The sequence below is a fragment of the Copadichromis virginalis genome, linkage group LG10 (genome assembly GCF_057382275.1).
Source record: "Copadichromis virginalis isolate Kocher_CV1m ecotype Utaka linkage group LG10, C_Virginalis_male_GT1.1, whole genome shotgun sequence".
NCBI lineage: Eukaryota > Metazoa > Chordata > Actinopteri > Cichliformes > Cichlidae > Copadichromis > Copadichromis virginalis.
In genome coordinates this window covers 11549707-11571307 of record NC_140627.1, presented here as the reverse complement: position 1 = coordinate 11571307, position 21601 = coordinate 11549707, and the positions used below count along the sequence as shown (strand labels likewise).

Genomic DNA, 21601 nt, shown 5'->3' with positions numbered 1-21601 from the left:
TGATTGTTTTGCTATTGAGTCGTTTGTCACAATATGTTGAAGGAGATTTGAGAACCAATGAATCCTTACTATTGATTTAAAAAACCAGAAAACCCTGGTGTTGCCCCTATACCTAACTCCATGCTTATGTGAATCATGTTCATCATCATGTCTCCTCTCAGCTGTGATCTCAGAGGCAAGTGAGTCCTGCTGCTGTGGGAAATTCCACCACAAGGCGTAATAACAACATGCCAGACAGTCCCAGCTCCCAGGAATAGAGCAGACAGTAAATGAATGGAACAAAACAGCCTAATCTTTCCATTTATATTCACATAATGATTAGTGCAGATACATGTATTTTTCTTAAAAAGATAAAACTGCAGAGCCAGTGATAAATTCTCTCAGTGTGGGGGTTACTTAAAGCCATCACGACCTTGACAACAGTACACGCACTTAGACTGCAGCTAGAAGGGGAGGAAATTCAGCCTGCTTCCCCCTTTCCTGTTGCAGCTTCAAAAGATAATCTGGACGTGGTGGATTGCATTGCAATGACATCACCCGTGCCTCAGTTCCAATGGTTACACGAACAGGGTTTCAAAGAGAATACAGTCTGCTCAGCTGCACTAAGCTATGTGTACATACCAGCTTCATGCTCTACTGAGCTAAAAGCCCCATAATGGTGTTTGCCATTAACCACGGAAAGTTTAACATATGATCAAACTCATTTCTGTTTCACAAAAATGTATTAATAATTAAAAATATGCTAAATATCTGTTGAGTTGAGTAAACTTGAACAATTGCCTACAGAAATAAATCACTGAGATGTCAGCGAGATTAACTGACTGTGTAGAGGTCCATGTGACATTAAGTGAAATTATATGTTGCCACATAAGAAAACACAAGACAATTTTTACTTGCTTCATTTATTGTGTAATACAATAAATGCAGGCATCTGCATTTTTTCTTTTACTATTATTTTTCTTTTAAAACAATTTTTTACAACTGTTTTGTCTGCGCACTTCACATCATTTTTGAGTGCTTTCAGGAACCTGCATAGATACAAAATGTGAGTATATAATATGACTACATTTATATCCAATGTTAGGGTTACATGTTTTTCCCCATAAAAGGGACAACAGAAAAAACTAGCAAGCAATTCAGCCAAGCAGGAAAATGGAAGCTTAGAACACTTAAAACCTGCAGTGCTCTGCACAAGAAAGCCTGTTTGGAGGCGAAAGCCGGAAAGGGATCAGTCAGCAGCACAGCCAACAATAATTAGTTGTACATTTTCAAAGAGGTTTGAAGCCTTATGCTGAGTCAGTCATGAGGCACTTTATGGGAGCGGTGTCTGTAGGTTACTGCTCTGATAAACAGAAATATGTCTGAACTTGACAGCCAAGGAGGTGAAGCCAAATCAAGGAAAATACTGTCAATGATAATATAAGTATAAGCATACTAATACTTTGGGCATAGGCAGCATTACAGAAATTGACATAAATTTTTTGGCTCTGGAAGAACCGAGGATGCTGTTGGGTTGCTACACTGGCATTGAACTGATGCTGACAGTAATATTTAAGGATGATATACTGATGTTTAATTTAAGCACATATGAAAATATTGTACTGTGTAATTATTCTTTTTCAGTGCTTTTGTCGTTACAGTTGGACTCTAAGGAACTTGACTGAATTTTGAGATTTATTTGCCATAAAAAACAAATAAAAAGACACACAACAAGCAAAGTTATATATGAATTTAGCTGATAATATTACTTAAATTATTTTTTTAAACTTTCTGTAGATACTATAATAATATTGTTTTGATTATTTTTCTTTTTTTCTTGACCATGGTTACAATAAAGTTCCTTAGAGTTTACTGATAACACAGCAACAGCAATTGATATTGGGGAATATGCCAGTGGAGTACTTATAGATTAAAAAACAGCCTTTGACACTGTTGAACATAAATGATTATTTTAAAACATACAGATGTATGGACATAAAAAACATGTGAGAGAATGTGAAATGCCAAACAGTCGAGGGTTAAGGCATGACACCTGGTTAAGACAGTGTTAGTACCCGTAGCCATGTTTTGTAAAATGACAATGTTGTCGTTAGCTCTGAATATAGCAAAAATAGTTATCTTATAGGCATAGTATTATCATAGTGTTATTATAGTATTATGTGTTTAGTAGCACAAAAAAGAACAAAGACTGAGTAACTTTAGTTTGATGTTGCCCCTCTGCTGTCTGTTCTCATATTTAGCAGACGACAGTTAGCTGTGTTGAACCTGCAAAACATCATCTTGGAGCTCAAAGTATGGATTTCATCTTATATCACAATCCAGCACAAAAAAATATAAGTCAAGTAATAATGTCACCAAATGACTATATAATGTTAAGGATAGCAAATGTCAAACTAGATGTTGCTGCTTATGTAAGTGAAAAAAAGACAGAAAAACACCTTAATCTGTAAGAAACTGCTTTCAGCAGCACCGTTTCCAGCAAAAAAAAAAGAAGAAAGAAAATGCTTTGGTAAGCCCACTGTAACACAGAACAAACAGCTGACAGAAAAAAAAGTCATTGGCTGCTGGAAAGTTAATCAGCTAAAAAGCCTAATATTGTTCTCGGGGTCTGATGGGACCCAAATCAGAGCTAAATTTAGCTCTGATGTGGCACAGATGTATCCAAGTAAATATGTTTTTCTGCTTTCATTCAACTTCACGTTTGTTGAATATTGACATTTGGTAAAGATGACAACTGTTAACTTTTTAAAAAAATTGCATTCATGTATTGTCTGGACATGGTTATTTTAGAATATAATTGATAATTAATTGCACTATTTCTGGGTTTTTGTGGGGGTTTATTTTGTACATTTTAACTATTCAGAGTTAGAAAGTTGGCCAAATTGTAATTTTGTTTGAGTCCCTCAAATAGAAATTGTTTTGCCATATAAATTTAGTAATTCAGCTTTGGTTAAAACTGAAATTGATACACTTAAATTTAAAAGATTCTAAAAACTGTTGTTTATTCTGTTTGGGTAAATGATAATACAACACATATAAAATGGAATTAAATAAATTTATACTGACAAACATACATCTTTTTCTCCTTTTATCAAACACATCTTTTGTTCAAATTAATAACAAACAACTTAAAACTGGGGGGTTCCTCATGGATCTGTATTAGGACCATTCTTGTTCATTTTATGCATTAATGACATTGTGTAATTTCCAGATCACTACAAACAATATTATTTGCAGATGACACCAAACTTCTATGTTGTGATAATAATTTGGAACAACTTCTGAATGCACTGGGGAAAGAGTTAAGTAAATTAAAGATGAACATTTTAATTTAATGACCTGGTTGAGCTTAAAACTGTCCAAACGCACAAATATAAAGAATTTGTTTCAAGTTAGACAAAAACATCACGTAGTATCATAAAACTATATATTTAATAAACAGGCTGTAAGAACCTATGGTAAATATTTCAGTATTACAGTCAAGAGACTAAAACTGCGGAATAACTGCACAGAGGAAACAAAAACTTGCATGTCACTGCCTATGTTCACACAGCTGTATAAAAACAAAAAACAAAGAATATGAGGAAGAGCTGGCTTGGTAAATAAGTGGTTTGACTTCTCTGTTTTGCTGAGTTCTCACTGTGGTCATAATGATATTACTGTCGCCTGTTATTATTGTTATGTTCACATATCTATGAGAATGTTATATTTTTGTTCATTTTTGCATCATGGAGTAGGTGTTGATAAGACCTACACACAGGCAAAGCCCAAAATGCTGACTTTAATTAATTTGATCACATCTAAATTTTGCATGTAATTTCTTTACAAAGTACATTGTAAAACAAATGTAATTGAATCTGGTCAAAGCATCTAGTTAAAAATTTGGTTTTTTGACTCTGGTTCAAAGCAGCAAATGGTCTAAATAATACTTGTCTTAAATATGACAGACATCAGTGATCCCCCTTCAAATGAAAGTGAACCTAATGGCAGGTGTATTTGTGTAGCTGACTGCAAGTATTTTGAATATACGGGAGTGAAGGTGCTAATTTCACTGTCTACATCCTTTATCAGAGCCCGTAGAAAAGAAGATGTCCTTTCCCAACTGCATCTAAGCATTATTTCCCTCTGCTGTACATGCAGTGTTTAATGTCTACCCACTCCGTTCTTTATTGATATATTAATTCCTGACTGAAGGGCAGAATGGGAAGGAGGTGGGGTAAGAGAACGATTCAGGAAACACAGAACTCGACATTAGACGTGTGTGGATGTATTTATTTGTTTACTCTTCCAGGGTCCTGGATGAGATGAAGCCACGACATTTCTAGCAGCAGCAGCAGCCCCGAGAGCGGCCATATGATATGTCTGTGTGCCACATTTCAAATCGGCCACTCGGAATAGATTACATTAGAGGCAGTTTCTCAAAAGAACGTGCATCGGTGTGCGTAACTTTATCCGAACTCACAGCGCTGTGAAATCCAGACACTGTCAAATCAGTTTACAGCAGTCAGTCGGCTCCTATGCCTTTTATAACTTGGGGGGCGTCGGCACCGATACTTTACCATGCACGCACGCATATACACATACACACGCATGGACGTCAAGAGCGCGCATGCTTCCACGGCCCCGTGCACTTCTTCTGAATTGCAAATCTGATATCCCAGAAGCTACGCATTATGTGTAGCAAGTGGGCGCAACACGTTTTCTGAATCCGGTTCCGGTGTGCCGACGACACCGATGCCCGTGCCCACAGACTGATCACAGGGCTTTTACCCGAACAGCACCGAATTGTAGCAGCTGAGAGACGAATGCGGGGCTCGTCAAATCCAGAGGATTTCTCACGGCTCACGGACTAGAATGCTCTTCTCTGTGTATCCCCATGAACGGATGACAACCTCCAAACAAACCTATACTGAAAACTTTCAGCTGTCCGTTTGACGCGGGGGTGTTATTGAGATTTCTTCCCCCCTCCTTCTCACCAGATTCAAGAAAAAGGCATCATGCAGGTGCAAACTGTGGGCTAACGTTACTGATATGACTCGCTGGGCGCTGACGCGTTTCATTGTGCCATGACAACCCTGCATTGTCAGATGCCATTTTACTCTGCGCTATCCCAGCGTCTGGAATTCCAACATACTGGGCCTGTTGTGTAATTAGAAGTTCGTGAGGCAGTAGCAAACAAGCTGGTGCAATGAGGGGCTACGCTGTCCAAGACACTGTGCGCAATTTGTGCTGAAGCTTATGGGTCCTGCGTACTCAAGCTCCCGGCTTCCACTTGGAGAGGTGTGCAGCGGGGCTACAGCGCACTGGCTGTCGGCTTCACATCTGGACCGCTTGGCTACTGTCATCTGCGGCCTGTTCGGACCGTGCCCACCCTGAACTTGTGTGTTTTAAGGGGGACTGACTGTGATCTCCTCGGATGCGGATGGTGTCGTGTTAGGGAGAACGGGGGGCTATTAGGCTGGGAGTTGACGTTATAGGTGATCCACTGGAACACCGAGATCCAAAGCTGGACTGGCTGACTACTCGAGAAAAAAACTGCTTATCCCAGCTATGGATTTTCCGTAGCAAAGTCACGCATTTTTAAAGGCAACGCTAGGGTGACACTGCAGTCTTCTCGCCACATCGGTTATTTCGTCGTCCGACAAAAAATAAAAGAGTGAAAGTGGAGTATTGTCCGTCGTACGTATCAACGCAGTGGGATTTCTACGTCTGGCCGGCGTTCCCCCCCACCCTTCCCGCGGTGACGGTTATGGGTCGGAAGCGGTGTGTCGGTGCAGATTGTTCCAAGATGGCGGCCGGGTGCTGCGGGGTGAAGAAGCAGAAACTGTCGGGATCGCCCGGATCAGGGGGTCCCGGCGGGGTGGGGGCGGGAAGCGGGGTGGCAGGAACCGGACATTGTGGCTCGGAGCTGGGGATTGGCTCCTCCGCGACAGTTGCAGCGGCGGCGAACGTGAGCCGAGCCAACGGCCTGGGGGGACCCGGGGGTAACGTTAGCGGCAGTAGTAGTAGTGGTAGCAGCGGCACAAACGCTCTGTCCCCAGCCCCGGCCGGATATAATACATCCGGCCTCTCCCCGAATCTCAGCCCAGGACCTGGTTCGGGAAGTGGAGGCAGAAAAATGGTCGTTTCGGCGGAGATGTGCTGCTTCTGTTTTGACGTGCTTTATTGCCATCTGTACGGATACCAACCTCCGAGAACACCCAGGTTTACAAATGATCCCTAGTGAGTATTTTCTTGTCTGCTGTTGTTTGCTGCATGTCAAAGGCTCACTATGCTATTCTCCCAGAAAATGTATGTGGCAGCACGCTTCGTGGCTTCAGCTCCGGGTTCTGTTCAAACTGTCACTTCGAAACACCCTTTTGCTTCTCGTGAATTTACACCGAAAAGCTCGCGAATACAGCTTGAATTGGCCAAGTTGGAATATCGGGCCTTGTCGAAGAGACTGTCTACACTGGCCTGTCGCTAAACTAGCTGACCACTAACGCTACAGCGAATTTGATATAGTGCTTATAAAGTAATCTTTTATGTCACTGGATAGAGTGAAAGGTCACTCTTATATTTCCTGTTGGCACTTTGCGAAAGAAACCGTTTACAGTGCTGTCAGACGAACTCTTTAATAACACTGCTAACGTAAGCTAAGGGTGTTTGCTACTAGCTTTAGCTGTTACCAGCTAGCCACTTAGTCTAAAATCATAGAGGTTTGAACGAAGATAACGTCGTTGACTTTATTTTAGTGTAACACCGATAGCTTCGTTAGGTGAAACATACGACTCAACGTGTTAACTTTTAATATTTTGTATGTTAATATCAAGAATATTTTAAGTCGCCCTGAATGAACTCTGCTTTGCCACATACTAGGCTTAGCTTTGAGCTACATTAGCTTAGTAACGAAGTATTAACAAGCTTTTAGGAATTAAATTAATGGTAAATATGCTGAGAACCTCGGCAACCATGACTACGAAACCAGCCGGCGGGTTTCACAGCAAGTTTTTGTGTAGTGTGGACAAGACCAGTGTAGAAACACATAAAAATACCCGATTTTTGGCACCAAACAACAAAGAAAAGGTGGTGCTTGCTAAGTACTTAGCAGCACTAATCTTTGCTTAATTTAACCGGCGATAAAAGAAGAGCAGTGGCGGCGTTAGATAAATAGAGCTAAAAGATAGTTTAACTGTTTCGCTGTTTAACCATGCGAAGCATTCGTTGAACGATGTGTTTTTTGTATTAATTGTTTAAAAAAAATCAATAAATGTATGATTCCTGCGCCCTCAACCGAGACATTTTGTCTCCACCTTATGTTATAGCGTCTGGCTTGCGGTTGTTTAACCCAACATAAGCCTGTAAGACGGTTGTTTACATTGGCAGCCCTACCCAACAATTTCATTAACCATTATAAATATAATAGACCAGATGACTTTGAAATAACTTTTTGATCTTGTGTGATCATTACTAAAATAATGAGAAATCTTGTCTTTCCATTGTACTGTCACGTGACACAGAGGCATTCTTATCCCTTTAGACAGACAATAAATTACATTGCTGTATACATGTTGGGTGTATGCATGCTGTGGGTTGTTTGTATCTACCAGCTCAAACATTCCAGTGTTTATGGAAATCATTACCTACCATGGCAAACGGTACACTGTTATACATATGTAACACACACACTGCTTTTTGCAAGTGTTTATTTGCATTTATTGTGTTGAATATGCAGAGATGCTGATTTTGACATCTTGACCTCTGAAAGGAAATCCAGCTTGCAGGAATCTTTAATGATAAAAGGGCATCCTCGAAGTCTGTCAGACATTTCCAAGTCTCTCTCAACTGCATGTCAGAAAACTGTAGGCAGAAATGCTTACACATTCAAATATACAGATTGCTCAAAACTCAGTGGTGGGTGTCACCTGACATGTCTCTGACAAAATAGATAGAGCTTGTTAGGCCAGAGTTTATGTTGCTAGACTTACCTAATGCACAATAAGCTAAATAAGAAATGCATTCTTGGTGGTAAAACTAAAAAATGTTTATTTTTCATATTTAAGTTGTAGTCATTTTTTTGCTCATTAATTCCAGGACTGCACTGACAAATGCAAAAATCCTTCATAAGAGAATTCTCCTCATGTTGGCCCCCATACTGGTCTTGCAGCCTATATAGGTGTTTCCAGTGATGATACACTCAAGCCCACATTTTCTGTTGTACCTCCCAATAAGAGACTATGGAGAAGGAAAAACTGTGAAAAAAAAATTAGTGCAAATTACTCCACAGTCTCTTGTCCACTCTTAGCAAAAAAAAAAAAACCCTCAAACATTAAGCGACATTGCGTTGGTAATCAGGATAAGTGCATCACTGCAAGGAGAGTATGAGTATTTGAAATGCCAGCAATGGGGCACAGACCTTGGTAAATCCCATATTTACTGAATATTTCCGTGTCCAGCAAAGTGTCATGCAGTTTAATAAATGGCGAGTATTTGGTGCTGACTTTCTAAATATTGCAGTAAGGGTATATTCTCCACAGCAGAACAAATTTACTGAAGTGATCATGCAATATTTACATTTGGGAGCCTCTCTTAAAGGCACAAATCTTGTCCATTTTTAACTCTGGCTGGCCAGTCTTTAAGGCTGAGCATTGGGCTAGGGCTTAACCTTCAGATTAAACCCAGACATGTACTCGTGTCTAGGAATGTAGCATGCTAATGGCCACACAGAAAAACTCCCACAGGTTTGAGCAACTCATGGTCTTGGGTGCCCTTGACATGCCCTTCTCTTGGGGCCATTGTCAGTTTGAATTATTTAAATGCTGCAACAATGCTGCTGTATTTGACATAGATGCACTGCTCTGCGCAGTTAGTCGATCAGCTCTGCAAAGTCACATTAGTTGTGATGATATCAAAATTTTGAGGGATAAAAATGTGTGTTCTGAAGACATAAACATGAGTTTGTTGTGTTTCCCGTGCATCCATTTCAATGATCAAACAACATTAAACATTGTCTGCATTTTTTTCTGTTTATCTAGTTTTGGATTTACAGCTATTTAGCATCCGCTTTAAATGTAATGAAATATTTGAGTGTATTTAAAATACATTTGCTGTATTTTTACTGCAAGGAGACTAATAAATTATGCCGTCCACCAGCTGCTCCCACAGTCATGTTAGCAAGGCTCGTCAGCTAAATTAGCTGACTAGCTGCTAGCTGACACAGCAGGAATATGGCGTGCTCGTGACTGTGACCGTTTTGTTCAGTTCTTTCAAATCATACCAGACCCTTTAGTCTGGGTGAGGTTAATTTGAAACTCCAGACCGGATGCTCTGTGCCGTTCCTGCATCTGACTTCCTGCCCTCACCATCTGGTTTGTGCAGCTTGACCCGGCTCCCATTAAAAATAGACTCGGCGTGTGTTGTTAGTAAAGCAGAGAGCTGGTTTTGAGATGCATCCATATGCGCTTTGGGAACTACACGCATAGTGGACCCCTAGTAGGAATGAGCAATGTTGAATGGGTAGGCATTGCTTAATAAAATGTTTTATTGGATACAAATTTTGTAAAAGTTTTGAAGTGAAGCAGCCACTGAAATTTAAGGTTTACAATTTAAAAAAATAAAATTAAATTAAAATGTAGAAATCATGCTAAGTTTCTGAGTGTACTGATCCACTGCGTTACCAGAATAAATGAATAATGGCTCCTTTTTTGACTACATTACCATCTAACGGAAGAAAATCATTCACTTCTGTTGCCAGCTGAAGCCACTTAAACTAGTTAAGTTTTAGTTTTTTAAATGTATTTTTTTTTTTTTTAGATAAATGAAACTTCATTGAACCAGGAGTCATTTTGATTTGTATAAAATATCATTTAAATGTTTTCAGATAAAACACACCCTTTTTTTTTCTTAGGCTTTGCGCATGTCCAATATTTTAGGAGTGAACTCAGAGATGCTGGAAAAGACTGTTCTGTCACTGAATAATTTGGCAGGGATATAATAATACTGTGAAACCTTTGTAGCTAAACTGTAAAAGTGTCATGCTGAATTTTGAATTGAATGCTGAATTATTTTTATCTGTACTTAGAATCTGACTGGTGGTTTTAATCTGGAAAGAGATCATTTGGAGCCCTACAGTGGCATGTGAGAATAAAACTTTACATAATCAAATGACTGTATATGATGCAATATACATATATAGTGTGTGTATATAAAATTTATGTATTTATTATTTTCTTTTCGTTTTTTTACAATGTGAAGCTATAGATGACAAAAAAACCCTTTAAGTATAGTGTTTCAGACACACATTGGACAGATGACAAAAAGGTATGCAGGGTAGATGGGGTGTGTGTTCTTATTTCCATAATTCTCCATGGGCCATACACCCGGTTTTGCATGGTTTTTGCCATGGACATGCCATGATGCCTTCCAGCATTGACTGTTGTACTCAGCAATGCTTGATGAATGTATGCAAACCAAAAGGAGGTGTGTACCTTTTACTGTCCTGTTCTCTGCCTAATGCACTTTTGGCTCCAGTGAAACAGCATGTAACTAAGTAATTCGGTGTTTTTCCACACAGTGAGTCCAATGAGGAATTTAAAAACAAACAAAAAACTTGTGTAGTTGGTTTCTTTTTTCCAGTATGTTTTTTGTTTTTTGTTTTTTGTTTTTTTACCCGCTACCATAAAAGCTGGAAAATGTAGTAAGTGTAGAAAATCATTGTTTCAAAAAGAGATTTGGGTTATTCTGTTGTGGCTGGACATATGGCCCAGTGCTATGGGCTAAAGTCTTTGATGACAATTAATCCGTAATAATGTGAGACACTTGTCCCATTTCAGTCCAATGTGAAAAGGTCTGTCTTACTAGCTGCAAAAAACTCGGCGATGTGTACTTCTAATGAGCTTTTATAAGCCCTGAGTAGGCATTTCTCATCTTGTGTAAACACATTAATGTTCAACTACTTTAACACAGTATCTTGTTCGTCTGTTGTTTTTCAGCCCGCTGTTTGTCACATGGAAAATAGGCAGAGACAAGCGGTTGAGGGGTTGTATAGGTACATTTTCTGCCATGAATCTGCACTCAGGACTCAGGGAGTACACCCTTACCAGGTAAGCAAAAATGGGGACTCGCTAATTTGTGCTTCAGAGCTGCAGACCTCTGTCACAGAGAAGAAACATTCAGAAACGGCACAAAATGTTATTAGTGGGGAAAAAAGAGTAAATTGAAGTCATATTGAAGGTTATTTTTTTTAATTCATTTATTTTTTAAATTTCATTTGTGCTGCGTTTTGAGTGGAACTGATGTTTGTCTTTGATTCCTGATCCTGGGGCTTGGAAAATATTCCACAATAATGTTCTTTAGTTTTCCGTAAAGGTTTGAATTAATGACATCTATTTGGGGAAAAAAAAAAGTAGTGTGATTAAAGGACAAACATGAACCCTTGAATCCCAGGAATGCAGATCACTGAAGGGTGTAATAAGGAGAAGTCATCGTAGGCTTTTTGGAAAGACGTTAGTTCTTCCCCTCGGTTATCAGATGCCGAACACTGTGGACAGTGTTTTTGCTCCTATAGTAGACTTCCAAACACTGAGAGAATCAATGCCAACATGGACTGAAGCTGTTCTGGAGATACATGGAGGTCTCCTATCTTGTGACCACCTTTTCTTTTGGTATTAAAAACAAGCGACATAAAGATTTACCTTTGTCTAAAGAAGACAAATAAAAATACTGTTTAGGTTCTGAATGTGCAGTGCCACGATTGTGTTTGTCATTTGTCAAGCAGAATGCTACATAACCATTTATGCTCATGCAAAAATGCAGTTGTCTTGTCTCAGTGCAGGTGCCATAACACTGTCCATGCGACAAGGCTAAACAACACGAAAGTGCACCATTCACTAGCAGTTGTTAGGACATTTGTGCCACGCATCACTGTTCTTGAACTACACTGCCTGTGTGTGGTATGTGTTGGCATGTAATCTATCTCCATTAGGATCTTGGATAAGTTTCAACAGCTGGTCTTAACTGCTGTGTTGGTCTTTGCTAAGACGTGTCTGTAGAATGACACTCACATTCACCAAGTCTTAACTACCCCCGTTTGTGATGATTATGAATGACCAAAGCAAAAAAAGAAAGAAAAAGGCAAAATCGCTGAAAAAAGGCCTATGTAGAGCTGGGCGATATGAGATTTTTTCATATCACGATATGTTTTTTTCATTTCAGGCGATAACGATATCTATCACGATATAAGCCAAATAACTATATTTGTAAGATTTAAATGTGCCGTTGCTCACAAGTAAAATGTGAAATAATCAGCAGCTTGTTTTTATTTAAATATTTATTTCCCATAATAAGTTCAACAGGGTAGATGTACTTAAGGAACATGAGACTTTTTCAGATAAATAAAAGGCAAATATTGCAAACTACACAAAAGACAGCCGCTAAAGCGTTTAAGTTTCAAAATAGAACAAATGAAACAGACTAAATTGTCAATTCCACTTAGAAACAAAATATTAATTCTAAAAATAAATCTTAGTTTGTTTTACAGAAGAACAGACAAAACTGACTAACTTTTGTCAATATCAAATAAACTGAGAACTAAAAGGTAATTCTCAATCTCTCCTTGTTGTATAGCTTAGCTTTTCAAACAGTTTTAACAGTTACTTTAGTCTGACAAAAGCCGAATGACGAATTAGCGCTTCCAGTCAGAGACTGAGGCTACGTCCACACGTACACGGGTATTTTTGAAAACGGAGATTTTCCGTTTTCGTTTTAAAAAATAATCCCGTCCACACATAAAGGCAGAAATGAAGGAAAACGCTGCTATGAACATGCCAAAGCAGCAGGTGGCGCTAGATTCCTAACCGTGCAGAAATGTTGGCCAATCAGAAGTCTAGAAGCCTCGGTGGGAAAAAGTAAACAAAGCTGGGGCATAGAAGCAGAACCGAGTCGTATGTGTGGAGGGACAGTAACTGTGTGTATATGTAAGCATTTAAACACTGCAGAGAGTAGAATTAACAGTAACAGTATTGTAGAAATTCATTTAACCGAAACAATAACGTGGCGCAGTGTGACGCATGCACCAGTTTATTGTATTTCCAGACTTGCTTTCGGCACAATTTACAGTGCACGCTACTCTGTTTTTTGTCAGACTTGAAATAGCCGAAATACCTTCACACTACGGAACTTCTATGGCTCTTCCGTTCGACAATCTCTCCGGCATTGGAACCATCATCTGTTTTCTCTTCGGTCACGCTCGGTTGATTTTTCTAGTCGGCACACTCATTTCCTCCATTACGCGCTGGCTCCATTACCCGCTGGCTGCTTCCCAAACAAACACACGTGCGGCTTGGCACTTGTGCTGTACTAACAAGTCACGCCACGTGACGCTGCGGCTGTGATTGGTTCGGCTCTGCGCTACTTAATTTGGATTGGCTGACATTATTATTATTATTTTTTTTTTAAGAGGACAAGAGCGGCGAGGTCTATCGCGATAGCTTAATTTCTCTATCGAGTAAAAGTTATATCGCGATACATATCGTTATCGTTCTATCGCCCAGCTCTAGGCCTAAGACAATTAAAAAGTGTGCAATCTGCACAAAAACTTGTCTGAGTGGCAAAAGATCAAGAAACCGTAGTGGATTAGGAAATAAATAGATAGAAAGTTGTTGGGAATGGAGCATCTTATGCTAAGCAAACAATCATGGGAAAAGCGTCAGATCCTCCCAATCAATTCAAGAAAGGTGGGGTAATCAGACATATGGATCTTCCACTAGTGTTATCAGTAAACAGTGGTGTAATTCATGTTTTTGGTGAGGCTAAACCACCTTTTACTGGTTTTTGCCACTGTGGAAAGCAGCAGTGCTGACCTGCTTCTGTTCCTTTGACATCCTTGTAGTATATACAGATAAATAGCTCATATAGAATTAAAACCTGTCAGTTAGCTTGTAAATGTTAAATATGTTCAGGAGATGGCTTTTCCTTTTCCTCAAATAGTCTGGTTTCATGAAAGGCAGTATCCGACATTCAACATGGCTGCAAGTATGCTTTATTACAAGCTTGTGCACTTGTATCCCCACTCCTAAATAGGCTTGGTTTGTTTATGGCCAGTCGTAGAAGAGAAGTTGAGTCACAACTAAACGGTGCAAGTGGTGTAACTGAGACTGCCTCGATTATACTCTGTTGCGGATGCGGACAGCTGGAGACCCGATGGCTAAATAGTCGTTCCTGTCATACTCCTTTGAAGAACGCCACCTGAGGTGCATGTGCAGTTGATACATTGTAATGTAAATTCTCTGTGGACAAGTCAACAAAAACAAAACAGGCCGGCTGGCCATCCGAATGGGTCTTCACATTCACTGTCTGATGAGGAAATTTATATCACACAGACTTGTGGACATGGAAAGTCCACTAGTCGTCTCCCCCCCCCCCCCCCCCCAAAAAAAAAGACAAAACCCCCCCCAAAACAAGCAAAACATATTTCATTCTGTTGCAAAGTGTGCTACTATATCTGTTACATACCAGCACCCTGCATCCCTGTGCTGAGTCACCTCTTGTAATGCTGTTTTGCTTTTGTACTTTGATGTCTCCAGTGCCCTTAAAGACAGCCGCTTCCCCCCTATGACAAGGGATGAGCTGCCTCGCCTCTTCTGCTCAGTGTCTCTTCTCACCAACTTTGAAGACGTCGGTGATTACCTTGACTGGGAGGTAAGAGATGTTATTTGCTTGAACATGGCTGAGCACAGGCTTTTGCCCCCGCACTTTTGTGGTGCTTTGCAGCTTTGATGCAGACTCACGTGCATCTCATTCTTCAAGCTATTATTGTACACGAATGTGTCCACACGTTATTTCTGGGTTTGTCACTTGAAGGCATACCCAGCATTCTTGAAGTGGCAGCATAGTTCTAAAGCATTGTATTTATAAAAGAGAAAAAAGTCTGCTTTAAATTAAAGTTTTCTGGCTTTCAAAATTGGATTAGTTTGATTGGGTACTGTATGCTTTTCCAAAACATCAGTAGATGTCTTTACCAGCTGTTATCTGTGAAAATAAATATGATTTGGAGCTACAGTTTGATCAATAGTACCATTTTTTAATTGTAGTTTTAATTTCCAGCAGAAGACTGAAAATTAAGAATAATATGTGAACAGAAATGAGAATATCGTGTAATAAACTGGAGCTTCAACCATGCAGTACATTGCATTTAGATGAAAAATGTAAAACAGATTCCATCATTAACTTGGAAGTGCATTTTGAATGGAATAACCTGTTTCTCCACAGCTCTGTCTTCATTGGATGAAGAGATTTATAGGGATTTATTTTTGTGCCTGTCTTGAATTCTAGGTGGGTGTTCACGGTATTAGGATAGAATTTTTCAATGAAAAAGGATCAAAACGCACCGCCACCTACCTACCAGAGGTTGCAAAGGAGCAAGGTAAGATCTTCTTGTGCCTCTAACAATCTAGCTTCCTCTGCTTTTAATAAAGACTGAGTTGTATTGAACAGAGTAGGGAATATGTGGAATTGCTTTTCACTCCTTTTACTTTAACTAGGTTGGGACCACATTCAAACCATAGATTCCTTACTACGAAAGGGAGGTTACAAAGCTCCCATCACAAATGACTTCAGGAAGACCATTAAGTTAACCAGGTAAGATTACATTTAATTGATTGAATTATCTAATGCTGAAACATTAATGCGTCACTGCTGTACTCTGTTCTTGCAGCACACTTTCATTTAGATCCTTTTACCTGACGTGCACAAGGCTTAACAGAACCAGCACAAATAGTTGTATACGTCAGTGTGTCTGGATGTACCTATGTGCATATGTGAAAAGGCATATGTTGAGTCTGTTGATTAAACCTTTTGTGGCTCTTGAGGAAACTATGTGCAAATGTTCCAGGAACTGCCATGCCACTTTTGTTGAGGCTGAAGTGAGACAGTGGCAGGCAAAAGAAGAAAACCCAGGATGTAAGAGATGGGTGTAACCACAGTGACATCACCCTTTTGTTATGTGAAGTAATGGTTTAAAACCTTAGCTCAAGGGGCTTTGTCCAAGGGTTTTTTGTTTTTTGGACAAAGTTTCAGCTAACACTATCAAGCTGCATCCAGTTACTGTGGCTAGCTGCTATTTACTCTTCAGTAATATAAAAATCAGGATCATAACTTCACCAGTAATGCATTCTGCCTTGCACTAGGCTATAAAATATTTAGATGTAAATATAAAATATAAAATATATTCTGGTATAAAACTATCAGTTTGCGGTGACTCATTTGCTTTTAGAGCTCCCATTAACCTCCTAAAACCCGAACTCTTTCATGACATGCATTTTGAATTTTTCTTTGCTATTTGGATTGATTGGGACCTGATGAATGTAAAAACAAAGAATTAGCAGATTTTTTTATTTTTAACCTAAATTTTGTATTTTCTTGTAGAGAAAAATGTAGTATTTTTGGTCTAGACATCCCAAAATGTGATGTCCACATATGCGGACACCAGGTCCTAGGAGGTTAAGTGAAATTGAAATTTCTGGCTGCAGTTTTCGTTGCTACTTCGTGGACACTAAAAAAAAAGACTCTCCTCTGCTTGAATATCCCTTCTTGAGGCCACATTAGCCCTCATTAGCATAACACAGCTAAAGTCCATATTGTAGACTGTATTAGCAGACTGCATTAACAGAAGTGCTAGAAATCTGTAATCTTTTAATGGCCAGCAAGGGTTGACCCCTGGTGGCAAACAAGACCAGTTGTACTGAAATATATGGAAAGATGTCCCTGACTTTCCTCAATCTATATCCTCAGTAAATATCTTCCTGTTTGGTCTCAGTTACTAGTTAAAAGCCTTGCTGAATATAACAGGATGTTCATTTAGTAACTTATGGTCCCCTTTAGTAAAAAAAAGAAAGTTAATGTATGGTTTACTGCAGTGTGTGCACTGTCTGTCTCTTTGAGTGATACTGATGTCTGGTTTCAAAAAGCTAAGATGGCAACAGTGGAAATGCTGAGCTTGAAGTTTAGAAAATGTTCACGTTGCTAGCCAACGTGTGATGCACATTGCCTACATCCATCTTTTATGTAAATTTTGTTTTAAACGTAATTCTTTCCAGGAAGTTGCATCATGGTTATTGTATGAGTCAGGTTTAGTAAAAGAAATCACGCATACAAGTAAAGTATCATCTGTGGGCCTGCTGCTTTAGTTTTGATAGCTACTGAACATGCAGCCTATTTTAGTACTGACACTGGACTGTATATGAAGAGCAAAGTGAGAGTGATCATGACTCTCCTAACACTGGATTAGAGCAGTTAGCCATCACAACACATCTCTTTTTGTCCCCAGGTACCGTAGCGAGAAGATGACGATGGGCTATGCAGAGTACATCGCCCACCGCCAGCACCATCACTACCAGAATGGCATTGGGCACCCTCTACCACCCTACAACCATTATTCCTGACAGCGAGCCGCATGACCAATCATTGGACCTCTCCGCGGACCTTTTCCCAGGAGAGCCCGCCCCCTCCTGGTCTAGCTATTTCTACTACTGTACCATTTTATGATGATAGTTTCCGTTGCCATGCTGGCCGTCTCCCAGACGTTGACATGGCAACGGGTGGCAACGAAGCGTTATTTGATTCTGACAAGAAATCCACACGTTTCCTTTTCTTTGCCTGTGGTTACGTTTTTGCAGCATATGTATTCCTATATCTGAAACCCCCCGTTCATTCATATTTTTGGAAATTTAATCAAACGTTAGATTTTATTAATCTTTTCAGCGAACCTAATCAGGTGTTTAAGTCTGTGGATGGAAGGAAGTCTCTTCGAGTGGATTAGTCTCGCGCTTCTGTTGTTTAAGCTTTGCTACAATTTTTACATTTACTAAGAATTTTCTTTTTTTCTTAATCTTTACGTTAACCTACTCTTAAACATGTAACACCATGTAGCAAGGCAACTGCAGTTTTCAAAGGCTGTCGTCTCTTCTTGATTCCTCTCAAAAAAACAAAACAAAAAAAAAAGACTGAGGTTTGTTTTAGCTTGTAAACTCTTGTAGTGTTGTAGTTGGAACTATGTATTGGAATATGTATACTCCAAAGTATAGATGGTAGGATTGTGGTGCCTCTTGACCAGCTTTTGCTGGCAATATTTATTGATTGAGCTCACAATCGTGTGTGTGATTTCTGTGTGTGGATATAGACATTGGTCTGCCACAAGACAAAAAACTAGTAGAAATTGGATGATACTTAAAGATTCCCCTACAAAAGAGTTTGGAAACCTCCCCCTCTGAGTATTTGTAGTGTTTTGGTGTGGAAGCTCTAAACCATGAACAGCTGTGTCCCTTATCGGTTTTTGTTTTAATCATTTTTTTAAACTTCTTTCAGTTTAAAGTAACTGCTGGAGGAAGCCATTTTGTCCAGGGATAATCGTGTCACAGTGATTTATTAATAAACAGTGTAAAATTCTCTGCATTGGAGAGGGGGAGCGGGCACAACTACAGGTCCCTACAGAGGGGAGGAAAAACACCCCAAAAAGCATGGCTGAGTAATACTTAGATTTAAGTTGAACGTATGTGTTTGTTTCTGAGTTTACTGGCAGGGAGTCACTTGACAGGGACATGCTATAACTACTCAAAGCCATAATGTCTTCTCTCTATTCCACACTTTGTAGTCCGTTGTTTGGTTTTGCATTCTTTAACCTCTGGTAGATGTATCAAGTCTCCAGCTTCTGAATGCAAAACCAGTTTCGAGACAGACCGCATCACTTGATATACTTGTCAAACCAGGTGGGTTTAGTCATTTGCTGAATGTGCTGCATGTTGCCCACGCTAATGGGGAAAGATTGTCTCGTCTCTTTACATTATAGCTAACAATGGTCACTCGTCCACAAAGTATTATGTATCAAAGCTGTCATTTTGATCCATTGAAGACGCACAAAGGAAGTGATCTCATTACCATGTTTGTGTCATGTAGACGTTCATGTCATTGTGCTGTTTAGAAGTGCAGCCAGTCAACGTAGTTGTTGAAACTGCACTACTGCCATTCTGCTCCGGTACTTTAGTGAGATCCCATTGATCCTGTTTGTGTGTCCACGGCGCTAGTAACGTTTTTGTCAGCTTGTATGGGCAGTCAGGTTGAAGCAAACACAGTTGAATTAGTTGGAACAGATTCTCTGCACGGGGCTCAGTGGCTCGCAGTCGAGGTCTACGTATATATGAAAAAGCCTACACATAAAGACTCAACAAGCCATCTCCCATCCAGATATTTACTTGCTGTGAGTCTCATCCGCACACACACCTGGATAGTTGGCTTTACTTGTCAGAACGTTTGAGTCTTGGAGGATCGTCGTGCGGGTCGCTTGTTTCGGGTTTTAGTTCGCTAACTGGAATTTTTGAGAGGTTCTTGTTACTTGACCAACATCTTTCTTTGTAACAGCCTTTACTAACTGACAGGTATTTTTTTCTTTATGCAAAAATGTCAAGGGCTTTTGGCACTCCATCCACAGTAACCCGAAATGACCCAGATTTCAGTTGTGTTGCCTTAAATGAATGATTTAAAGAAAGGAAAAAAAACAATGGACCAGTAGATGATGCCCTGAGTGTCCCTCTGTCGCTCTTCTCTTTTCCATCATCACACCACAGCGTAGGAAAGAGCCACATGACGTTTTCCTGCTTTAGAATGCCAGTGCTCTCTCTAAGAGGGCAGCTGGATGCCCGCAGCCTTCAGTTTTTTCACCCAGCTGGCGAAAAAAAAAAAACCCAACCCCTGCTCTTAAAGGTGACGTCAGCCGCTGTGGTGTTCAAACTGCGTCTCCTTGTACACTACATGACGAGGAGGAACAGCCAGGTGGTCATTTCCTGGTCCATTTAAACACAGCACAACCTGAATTTTTCTGCTGCAAAACCAAATTGACCATGCTCTTTTACATATGTCTTTGTATACACATGCAATGTATTTTGTTGCATGTATGTATGAGTATGAGACCTATGGTTTTATCCATGATATGCTTGATCTATGGCTTACACACTCTTATTAACCATTAAGAGATTTAAGACAAATATGGTGCTATCTGACCTCATATTGGGGTGGTCACATCTCGTGACTGGTCATGCGGACTCATTGATCATATCATACTTAAAGATGATACATATAAGATTTTCTCTTTAGTACATTCCTGTGAAATGAGTCATGACGGCACATTTTAATACCGAAGTATGATAGTCACCAATTCATACAGTAGCCCCCAGCAACCTCTGCTTTCACGAAGTTCACTGTGGGTTATTTTGGGATCAATTCCCTATGGGAAATACGGAATATAGTGAAGAAGGAAAAGTCCCAGAAGCAACACGTTACAGGGGCTATGGAATGTACTGTCTGCGGTCGTCATTACAATTTACCAGTGATATATTAAGAGAAAATCTTACATGTTTTACCTTTACTATCCTTGATATATGCAGATCTGTTCAACAGGTGTTTTTATTTTGTTTGTATTTTGTTTGTTTTTGTTTAGTTTTTTTCCTACCAGTGCAAGTCAACACCCCTTGCAGGTTTGAAAGGACAAGAAGTCACAAGTTAACCTCATTCCCCTTGATCGCTCCCTACACTGTGGCCCAGCCTCATGGCCTAGTTTGTCAAGGTGTGTGATGTATGTCGTTCGGTAGATGGTGACAGTAGTCGTGGTCGTCTTTAGCCTCCTCCTGCAAAATTTGATGCTGTTTTTTTTTTCTTCTTCTTCTCCCTTTTCTTTTTTTTAAAAGAAAACAACAAATCCTTAGTTTTTCTTCTAGCTGCTGAATCGTTTGACCTCCTCAAAGAGTTTGAGTTGTTGACTAGTGAACGATCCTGGTTTTTTTTTTTTGTTTTTTTTTTTTTTTAGCCACGTTGAAGGAAAGCATCTCCTAAAATGGGACGGAGAGTTAATATTTTACGTAAGGACACAGAGAACAGTCCTGCTTCTGTACTGGTTTAACTGTTTAAAGCATTAATACCTCATGGGATCTTATGGAACGACATTTGTAGTTTGTCTGTAGCAGATTGTGTTTTGGTTCCATACCAGGGTTAGAGTTCAGCCTCAGCATTCCTTGCGTGGTCATTCTCATATTTCGTGGAATGCTCAAGCTCGTGTTACCTTCGTATGTTTGACTGAACCAAAGATGCCAGCGGCCATGCCCAAATGCTGCTCTTCAGGCCTGGCTTCCTGTCCTTCCAAAAAAACAAAAAAAAAACTAAAAACCCTGCAATTGACAAAATGTTTTGTCTTTTTTTTTCTTTCTTTTCTTTTCGTTTGTTTTAAATGTGCGATTTTTCTCAACTGTTTTGACTTAATAAGCAACTCAATTTTTCAATGATTTTTTTTCATTGACTCTATCTCTGAAGCCGTAATTGGCCTCAAGGATGGTTAAAAATGGTTGCAAGTTGTTGTTACTTGTTTTGTTTTATTAATATTATTATTATTATTATTACTATTATTATTATTATTATTATTGCTATAATTTTCAAAAATGAAAATCCCATGGTGTGCCTCCTAGCTTTATGGGTTTATAAATGTTTTTTTTCCCCCTAAAGACCAGCAGTTATACTTTGTATGAACTATGGATTTATTCCTTATTTTTTATGCCATTAAAGATGAAAAAGCCTGTTTTCTTTA

The 21601-nt window shown here is 39.5% G+C and overlaps 1 protein-coding gene across 1 annotated transcript; it reads left to right on the top strand.

The window, feature by feature from the left end:
- Nucleotides 1-4668: 4668 nt before the first annotated feature.
- ammecr1 (AMMECR nuclear protein 1) lies at nucleotides 4669-21601 on the top strand. Its single transcript, XM_085469799.1, has 6 exons — nucleotides 4669-6222; nucleotides 10971-11081; nucleotides 14562-14676; nucleotides 15310-15400; nucleotides 15519-15615; nucleotides 17303-21601. Exons 1-6 carry the CDS (start codon nucleotides 5750-5752, stop codon nucleotides 17415-17417), a joined length of 1002 nt encoding a protein of 333 aa, XP_085325925.1. The 5' UTR covers nucleotides 4669-5749; the 3' UTR covers nucleotides 17418-21601.

Bases quoted from the DNA above. Each gene is read 5' to 3' on its own strand.
- ammecr1 (XM_085469799.1), top strand. From the start codon at position 5,750: ATGGGTCGGAAGCGGTGTGTCGGTGCAGATTGTTCCAAGATGGCGGCC. The intron at 6,223-10,970 runs GTGAGTATTTTC...GTTGTTTTTCAG, and splicing joins AGGTTTACAAATGATCCCTA to CCCGCTGTTTGTCACATGGA. The intron at 11,082-14,561 runs GTAAGCAAAAAT...TGATGTCTCCAG, and splicing joins AGGGAGTACACCCTTACCAG to TGCCCTTAAAGACAGCCGCT.